Genomic DNA, 9,712 nt, shown 5'->3' with positions numbered 1-9,712 from the left:
GTTTGTTCCTAACCTGCCTATTTCCCCATCTCATTTCTGTCCTACATTAACCCTATTCCGCCTGAACCCAAAAAGAGAGCCATTTCTTCCCTTCAGGTTGCTCAGTTCATGCCCTCCCGCCAGTGACTGGATACCTTTCTCACATTACCAGTGTAATTCACTGGCTCAAACAGTATTAAGCTACTCCATAAATCCAGCCCCAAAATATTTGATGTGAGAAGGGATTTATTTGAGAGTGTTTAAAAACTGATCAATGTCTTCGTTAAAATTCCATACATAGGGTATAATGCTCATTAGATATTTTCATGTCAATTAAGAGAGCTCAAATTTATTTTGTATCATCCCAAATGAACCCAAGGCTCTCTGAGTGCATCACACACCTAAATCTGCATGACTGACAGAGCAGTAGCAGCCCCATAGCACCTTCATTTTAGATCTGGGAAAAAAGAAAAGATGATTAACTCGGTGACAAATTAGTCTCATTTTCCTTGTAAGATTCTCAGGAGAGAACTGCACTCAGAGGGTAGGAGCAAGGAAGGGAAGGCACAATGGTTACAGAGCTGAATACAATGGCCTCAGTCCAATGCCACGTTTAAGTTTGGATGCCTTTGGTTTGCTTTCTTGTCTGTAAACTTAGAGCACAAGAAAATAGATGACTGTCAGAAAGTGATCTTATGTAATGCAGTTTGTTGAAATTTCAGCCTGTCCATCAACCTAAGGTCTGTTTCAATTAATAAGACCCATGGCACAGGATCACTGCTTTTATCAGTTAAAAATCACTGTGCAAAAAAGCAGCACAGAATTCAGGGGCTCAAAGTAAATAAGCATTTCTTATTGCTCAAGTATCTGTGATCAGCTGGTGGCTGGGGACTGGCTGGTCTAGGATGCCCGATTTCACATATCTGGCAGTTGACTGGCTATTGGCTGAGTTGATGGAATAGACTGGTCATGTTCCTCTTGTCATTCAGCAGCCCAACCTGGTATGATGGGATGAATGACCCCACCCCCCTAGCCCCGACCAAAGATGTCCATGTCCTAATGCCCAGAACCTATGACTATGTTACCTTTCATGGTAAAAGGAACTCTACATATGTGCTTGAGTTAAGGACCTTGAGATGGAGAGATTATCCTGGATTACTTGGGTGGCCCCAGTATAGTCACAGGGGTCCTTTGAAGAGGGAGGCAGGAGGATCAGAGTCATGAGAGAAGATATAAGGATGGAAGCAGAAGTCAGAAAGAAAAGAAGATGCAACATGGCTCTCTTTGAGATGGAGGAGAGTCCACAAGCCAAGGAATATAGGTGGCCTTTAGAAGCTGGAAAAGGCAAGCAAATGGATTTTCCCCTAGAATCTCCAGCCCTCTGCAGCCCTCTGGACCAGTTTTAGACCTCTGACCTCTAGAACTGTGAGAGAATAAATATGTGTTTCTATAAGCCACTAAGTCTGTGGAAATTTGCTACAGCAGCAATAGAAGCTAATACACCTGGACTTGTCAACAAGTTAGTAGTAGGGTTCCAAGAGAGGCAGGAGGAAATCATAGACTCGGGATAGGCATACTATTACTTCTGCCACATTCCATTGGCCGATGGTGTCACAAGGCCATCCCAAATTCAAGGGCTGGAGAAATAAACCCCACCATGTGATTCTATTTCTCTCACTTTATTTATTTATTTATTATTTTGCGGTACGCAGGCTTCTCACTGTTGTGGCCTCTCCCGTTGCAGAGCACAGGCTCCGGACGCGCAGGCTCAGCGGCCATGGCTCACGGGCCCAGCCGCTCCGTGGCATGTGGGATCTTCCCAGACCGGGGCACGAACCCATGTCCCCTGCATCGGCAGGCGGACTCCCAACCACTGTGCCACCAGGAAAGCCCTTATTTCTCTCACTTCTTGATGGGAGAAGCTGTAATGTCACTTTGCAAGGAGGTGTAGAAACTGAGCAGGACCCTGCAGGGCCTCCCCAGGGACAGACCCCGTGTCTCCCACCTCTTGTTTGTAGAAGAGCTTTAGCCTCGTAGGCCTCCCCCCAAGTCCAAAGAGCAAATTTAATGAGAAAAGTGAGAAAATGCAGAAACAAAGGAAAACAGTCAAGTAAGACAAAATAGGAGTTTAGCTATAACACAAAGTCAAGGACTTTTAGTGCCTCCTCAAGGCTGTAGATAATAACCTGAACCATATCCTTGAGGTGTTTCGCAGACATTAAAAGCCCCCACCAAGTGGAAGAAGTTAACTGCACGTGACGATAAGCACGTAGACCCCAGAGGGGTTGGAACCAGAGGTTGATGATGTTAATTCCTGAAACATCACGCTGTTACCTCGCCACCCACAATTAGAAGGATGTACCAAGCTGATCAGGTAACCCTCTCCCTCACCTTGCCTTTAACAACCCTTCCCCGAAAGCCACTGCAGAGTTCAGGTCTCTTTTTTTTAAACTGTGTTTTTTAAAATTGAAGTATAGTTAATTTTACAGTGTTGTGTTAGCTTCAGGTGTACAGTAAAGTGATTCAGTTAGGCATAAATTTGTATATATATTCTTTTTCAGATTCTTTTCCATTATAGGTTATTACAAGACACTGAATATAGTTCCCTGTGCTGTACAGTAGGTACTTGTTGTTTACCTATTTTATACATAGCAGTTAATCCCAAAGTTTTAATTTAGCTCCCCCGCACCTCCCCATCCCGTTATCCCCTCTGGTAACCGTAAGTTTGTTTTCTATGTCTGTGAGTCTACTTCTGTTTTGTAAATAAACTCATTTATATCAAGTTCGGGTCTTTTGAACACAAGCTGCCCGTTCTCCCTGCTTGGTCCTGCACTGGGCACCTTGCAATAAACTCTGCACTTCCCTTCACCACAATCCAGTGTCAGTGGATTGGCAGCGAGTGGGCCCAAGTTTGGTTTAGTAATAGTGTAGAGACTGAGGAGGGTAAAAAATTACGGCCATTTCTTGCAATCAATCTATCATCGTGCCCTTTACAAAGAGGACATTTAAAAGCAACATCTGACCCTGTTTCTCTTTCATTTCCAGGGACACAGGGAGCATGGGTGTCTGGACCTCAGGCACCAATATCTTCCTCAGTCTTTGGAGGACGTATGTGTCTCCAAGGAGCCTTGGATGGATGGACTTGACCCAACATTTGGGCACTTGCTGTTTTGTTGCTTTCATTTCCGTTGGCCTCCTCTCTGGGGCCTTCTACTGGTTTCTGTCCTCATTCACAGTCTTCACCACCTCCTGGATGGTCACGTGTGCTCTGCTGTGCTGCTCCAAGCACGCACGGTGTTTCATGCTGCTCTTCTTCCTCTCATGTGGCCTGCGTGAAGGCAGGAACGCTTTGATCACCGCTGGCACAGGGATAGTAATCTTTGGACACGTGGAAAATATTTTTCACAACTTTAAAGGTCTCCTGGACAGTATGGCTTGCAACCTAAGGGCAAAGAGCTTTTCCATCCATTTTCCACTTTTGAAAAAATATATTGAAGCAATTCAGTGGATATACGGCCTTGCCACTCACCTAAGTCTATTTGATGACCTTGTTTCTTGGAACCAAACACTGGAGGTCTCTCTTTTTAGTCCCAGCCAAGCCCTGGAGACACAGCTCAATGACACTACAGACAAAGCCCTGCGTGTCTTGTACCAGGTGGTGACAGCGACAGAGGTGTTGTCTTCCCTGGGGCGGCAGCTATTTGCCCTCACAGGGCTTCTGCTGGTGCTACTTGGCACTGGCCTCTTCATGAGGCGATTTTTGGGCTCCTGTGGTTGGAAGTTTGAGAACATCTACATCACCAGACAATTTGTCCAGTTTGACGAGAGGGAGAGGCTTGAACAGAGGCCCTGCGTCCTCCCGCTGAATAAGCAGGAAAGGAAGAAGTATGTCATCATCCCATCTTTCTGGCTGACTCCTAAAGACAGGAAAAACCTGGGGCTGTTTTTCCTCCCGGTACTTACCCATCTGTACATCTGGGTGTTGTTTGCAGCCACAGATTATCTGCTATATTGGCTCATTTTCTCCATCAGCAAACATTTCCAAAGCTTGCCAGGGCTCGAGGTTCACTTGAAGCTGCACAGAGAGGTAGGTGCTCACAGGCCCGTCGCACTGTGTATCCCAGCTGTTTGCTGTGTGTTTGCAAAAGATCGTGAACTTCCCAAGGCAGGGCAGTGTCTTATTCCCCTCTGGATCCTCACTGCCTGGCACGGAGCCTGGCATGTGGGAAGAACACCCAAAAAGTTGGTCAGATTGAGTTGAAACCCCAATGTTAGAGCATGAGAACATTCTGAACATTTTTGACCACTGTATTAGTTTCCTGTGGCAGCCGTACTGCAACAGAGGAGACGATGGTTTTTGTTCATCCCATCTTTTCTCTTTTCCATTTTTCCCTGTGGAAATTTACGATTATGTAGACATTTCAGAGGATCTGGATACTGTCAGATACTTGTCTTATTTGTTTTTAAACCTAGCGTTCTGCGCTATGTGGAACGTGCACGTGTGTGTGCCTCTGTGTGCATGTGCACACGTAGTGCGTGTAGTTTTATGTGTGTACATGTGCACGTGTGCGTGCGTGTGTGTGTGAATGTCATGCATGCTGGGTGGTGAGCACTAGCCTGGGCTGGTGAACACGCCATCTACTGTTTCCATGTCTGATTTTCCCTCCTCTTCATCAATAGATTCTGCCTCTGCTGGGGAAATCTCAGAGGGGAAGGGCAGAAAGGGACCTGGGAACCCTCCTTTGAAAGCCCATTGCCTCCTGCTGCACCCATGCTCTCCCTCCCCTTTTCTCCTGGCTCAGCAGGCACTGTCTGGCCCCTGCCCCGCCTAATCCTGGGCTGCTTCTCGGAGTTGATTACTCTGAGCCCTCTGTTTCCTCTGAAGTCTTCAGTTAATTACAAGAGCCCCGTTGCTCTACATATCTGGAGCAGGGTGGCTAATGGAAGCAGTGTTTCAGATGAAAGCCAAAGAAGATTTTCAGCCAGGCTTGATCCGGGGCGGCGGCCAGTAGAAGGGCTTCTCTCCTCCTCTCCCCCACAGTCCATCCCCCTCCTGTAGTCCCTTCTTTGATCTTCCCCTCTCAGTTCTTCCCTCTCCTTCATCTTTTTGCTCCTCTCTCATCTATTTCTCTCTGAGCCAAAACCCATGCCTGTTTTGTGAATTCTCACTGGTTTAGATACACGGGGGCAGAAAAGCAAGTCTGCCTTCCAAAGAAGGCCCAGAAACTTTCCAATGACAATGTCCTGGCAAATACATTTTGGGGTGTTGCTGGGTCCTGGGGATGCAAAGTTGTCTAGACCGTGATGGCTGCCATCGAGGGGCTCACGTCCTGGCCGGGGAGGCCACCACGTACACTCACAATGACAGCAGGGTGGTGGGCGCAGAACAGGTGCGAGCACAGGACTGCTGTGGGAGCTCATCTCAAACTCTCTCCTGCCGAGCCTGGGAGGCTGTGCCACTGGCAGCTGGCTTCCACGTAACTGGCAGTGCCCTGCTCTTATCCCACGATGACCTTGGAGGTTCCTGGTCTCTCCATTGCAGCAGATTTGCAAAGGAGAAGTCAAACAAGAAAAGAAACATTGGCTCAAGTTTTCTCCCACTTTTATACAATTTTAAATAAAGAAGAAAAGTGGGAAATGACGTGAATAGACCTGGCTGGATAGGTGGACACTGTAAGTAAAAATAGCTACAGTCGGGCTTCCCTGGTGGCACAGTGGTTGAGAGTCCGCCTGCCGATGAAGGGGACACGGGTTCGTGCCCTGGTCTGGGAGGATCCCACATGTCGTGGAGCGGCTAGGCCTGTGAGCCATGGCTGCTGAGCCTATGCAACGGGAGAGGCCACAGCAGTGAGAGGCCTGCGTACTGCAAAAAAAAAAAAAAAAAAAAAAGCTACAGTCGCTACTTATTGAGCACCTACTATGTGCCCAGCACTGGTCTGCATTAACTTTTCAGAACTGTCTGATACCAGAGTGAATCTTCCATCCATTACTCAATACCATCTTGGCAAATTGTTTACTTGAGAGAGGCAAACACATTTTAAAACACTGGGGTACCATTTACTACATTGCTTGGTATTTTGAGAGTTTGTAACCCTCCACCAAGCCCGTACAAAAGTGTTGACAACCTTTCTGAAGCCCAGACTCCCAGCTGCAAAATCCCTGGTTAGATTCCTAGACTAAGAACTTCTTCCCAGACCGGACACCCGCTGCTTTCTTATTGCAGGATTTCTCATCACTTACTCAATCGATGTGTTTGTTTCTTCAACAGTATTGAAAAGAATGCATGCCACTGCTCTGGGGACTGAAATCTCTCTATTTAATCGTAGGTGAACTGTCTTTTTAATAAGAGCAAAGGAGAGGCAACACAAATGCTTTCTACTGCTTAGCCACAGTGCTGGGGAAATTGCAGATCTGACTTGACATTTGTGTAGAAGTCCCAGGTTTTGGGGTTTCCAGATTTTTCACAGGAATTGGGGTAAATTGAAGGTGCGCGGTGTTCTCTGGGTGTGATTGGGTTCTTCTCAGAAGTCATTTTCCTCCTCTGGGCCCCAGGGCTCTAAGGTGTTGGGGTGATAATAACTTACTAAGTACTCCAGTCTGTAATGTTAATGCTCCATCCCCAAGGTGCTTAATTTACAATGGGAGTAGTTTATTCATGGGCAAGATCTGGTCCATTAATTCCTGTTTTACCAAATTGGAAAACAAATCAACCAAGAGACTATATGGCTTTCTCAGGTCAGGGAAAAGTAAGAGCTGAATCAGCACACACTTCTCCTGCTGGTGGCTTGGCTAGGTGGCTCAATGTCATCTGCCCTCTGGGTCAGTTTGTTGAGGGCAACTGGCTTATTCTCTTGCCTTCAAGCAGGGAGGAATGCACCCCTCCTATCGTCTAAGAGAGATGTGAAAATGTCCTATTTTGAGACCTCTATAAATAGGATTTTAGAGACACTTTCAGTAAATATACTCTTCTTTGTATTCTTGCATCAAGAATAATTCCACCACCCGCCCCTCCCCGCCACCTCAAGCTCTAGAAGGATGACTTAGAACATAATTTAATGCCTCCACATCTTTATGACCTTGTGGTCTGCCGACGAGGTGTTCGTCGAGATGGAGAGGCTATGACTGGGTCTTGAGGGGCTCTGCTACAAAAAAAACTTCTCCCCCAGTTGAGCAAAAACCATCTTTCATTAATCCCACATGCTCTGAAGTGTAGAAACAGTGTTCCATAAAAATGGGTTATGTGGTCAAAATTAATAGGAGACTCGTTGGCTGAAGTTAAGGGAATTTCTCTGCTTTCTTCTCAGCACCTTCAACAGTCTCATGGCCATTGTGACTCTCTAAAGAAAGGATAGAGCAAACAAACTTATCTGATATCCTTCTCTCAAGGAAATCTATATTTCCACAATCCCACTTTGGAAAACTCTGCAATGGCTACAACTAAACTTCCTCCCTTCTCCTTTATTCCAATCATAGCACATAAAAGGAGCTGGGATAGCCCTTCAGCCAAAGCTCCCTGCATATTTTAAGATAAATGTTACGTGCTACGGGGCAGTATTGAGACAGACAAGCACAGAGTATGAAAATGGCATGGATCTTGATGATTTTATTCTTTCATTTTAGAAACAAGAAGCTCAAGACATCATCCATGATTCTTCATTTAATATATCTCTGTTTGAACCCAGTTGCCTCCCCAAACCAAAGCTACTTCTGTCTAAGACCTGGATTCCTCTCACTTTTATTCTTGTGATACTAGGGATGCTAGGACTGTTGTCCTCCATCCTGATGCAACTTAAAATCCTGGTGTCAGCATCCTTCTACCCAAGTGTGCAGAGGGAGCGCATCCAATACCTACATGCAAAGCTACTGAAGAAAAGATCAAAGCAGCCAGTGGGAGAAGTAAAAAGGAAACTGAGTCTGTACTTTACAAAGGTAAAGCCAAAATAGGGTTATAACCTGTAATTAGGGAAATTTTGATTTTGAAGGGCAAATGGAATTTCAAAGCACTCTTCAACTTTACATTAGGGCTTATATCCCCAGCAACAGATGGGACACTTTCGGGGCGGGGGTGGTGGTGGCGGTGGGTGAACAGTGACGGGGAACAGATGTACATGGCTAAGTCCAGAAGACCCTGCAGCAATGCCGGTCCAGAGGATTCTATAAGATAGCCTTCAAAACACTGATTTCAAGGGAGTACATTCAGTCATATTGTAGAAAAGCTACTGGGAAGGCCCTCTCTAATGGCTGTTAAAGAACAATACCCGGGGCTTCCCTGGTGGCGCAGTGGTTGAGAGTCCGCCTGCAGATTCAGGGGACACGGGTTCGTGCCCCGGTCCAGGAAGATCCCACATGCTGTGGAGCGGCAGGGCCCGTGAGCCATGGCCGCTGTGCCTGCACGTCCAGAGCCTGTGCTCCGCAACAGGAGAGGCCACAACAGTGAGAGGCCCGTGTACCGCAAAAAAGGAAAAAAAAAAAAAAAAAAGAACAATACCCAGTCAGAGTTACTTTACTGGGATAAATAAATAACAGAAGGGAAGTATCTACTACAGCTTGGTAAACTCCAAAGAATTTGCTCATTCTCCAGTATTAAAAATTATATCTGATGATATATATATATGATATGTATATATTTATACATATATATGATAACATAATGACTTTCATACACATATAAAATGAGCACTTGACAAAGATTTTATTCAACGTATTAAAGACGGAACAGTAAGAAACTCCAACCAATTCAAAGAACAATTTATTTATTTATTTATTTATTCACTTACTTATTTTGTGGTACGCGGGCCTCTCACTGTTGTGGCCTCTCCCGTTGCGGAGCGCAGGCTCCAGACGCGCAGGCCCAGCGGCCATGGCTCATGGGCCCAGCCTTTCCGCGGCATGTGGGATCCTCCTGGACCGGGGCACGAACCTGTGTCCCCTGCATCGGCAGGCAGACTCTCAACCACTGCGCCACCAGGGAAGCCCCAAAAAACAATTTAAATCACACATATATACAGGCCATCTTGAATACCAAAATGAATTTGTTTAATAGATACAAAACTGGCTTCTTCCACAAGGGAGGATGGGAAGATCAATTGTACTCTGCAGGGTGAAATTCATTTGCATGTCCATGGACAAGAGTCATTTGCATTGTTGCCATCAGCTATCTACAGCTTACAGAACTGGAAAATAGTTCATAGACAATGAAAGACCAAAATAATCCCTAAGGGTCAGCTTTTCTGGCCATTTCCAAGTCTCGTGAAAAGTTTGTGTCAGTGGCATTTGAAATGACTCTAATGCTCATTCATCCAGCTTCGTGTCTTTTCAGATTCATTTCTGGCTTCCAGTCCTGAAAATGATTGGGAAGAAACAAATGGACACTGCCAGTGAAGACAACCCGTGAGAGGCCCCACGCAGCTCCTCAGCCACACTGTTCCAGCAATTCTCCTTAAGTCTACTGATCGTGACCTGTACTCATGCCCAGCGACAGAGAACTACACTGCATGGTCCTTCAGCGGTTTGAGTTTGCAGGGCCAAACTACTTTTTTCCATAAGGGCCAAAGGGCTACCAGATAAATTGTTGTGTTGTCTGTCTCGCAAACAAGGCACATGATCTGGACTGTATCTCAGTGTAACAGGACTATAACCAGGCCCTTCGAGGAGAGTCTCAGCATAGAGTAATATTCAAAGAAAAAAACAGAAAAAAATTGGAAAAAATCAAAATCTCTACTGCAGGCTGACA

General features: G+C 45.9%; 1 protein-coding gene across 2 annotated transcripts; it reads left to right on the top strand.

The window, feature by feature from the left end:
* Nucleotides 1-3,037: 3,037 nt before the first annotated feature.
* On the top strand, nucleotides 3,038-9,373 carry DCSTAMP (dendrocyte expressed seven transmembrane protein; the record flags this gene model as incomplete). 2 transcript variants are annotated; one of them, XM_082601477.1, is made up of 3 exons in its annotated part: nucleotides 3,038-4,066; nucleotides 7,600-7,908; nucleotides 9,299-9,373. In XM_082601477.1, the coding sequence occupies 3 exons, from the start codon at nucleotides 3,038-3,040 to the stop codon at nucleotides 9,371-9,373; spliced, it is 1,413 nt and encodes a 470-aa protein (XP_082457603.1). The 2 variants fall into 2 exon arrangements, with proteins under 2 accessions (XP_082457603.1, XP_082457604.1); XM_082601478.1 differs by lacking the exon at nucleotides 7,600-7,908 and having other exon boundaries at nucleotides 3,038-3,864; nucleotides 9,299-9,323.
* Nucleotides 9,374-9,712: the final 339 nt, after the last annotated feature.

This window comes from Mesoplodon mirus (assembly GCF_964341445.2).
Source record: "Mesoplodon mirus genome assembly, chromosome: 16".
NCBI lineage: Eukaryota > Metazoa > Chordata > Mammalia > Artiodactyla > Ziphiidae > Mesoplodon > Mesoplodon mirus.
Note: the sequence above shows the minus strand (reverse complement) of the source record. Positions and strands in the feature narration are given on the sequence as shown.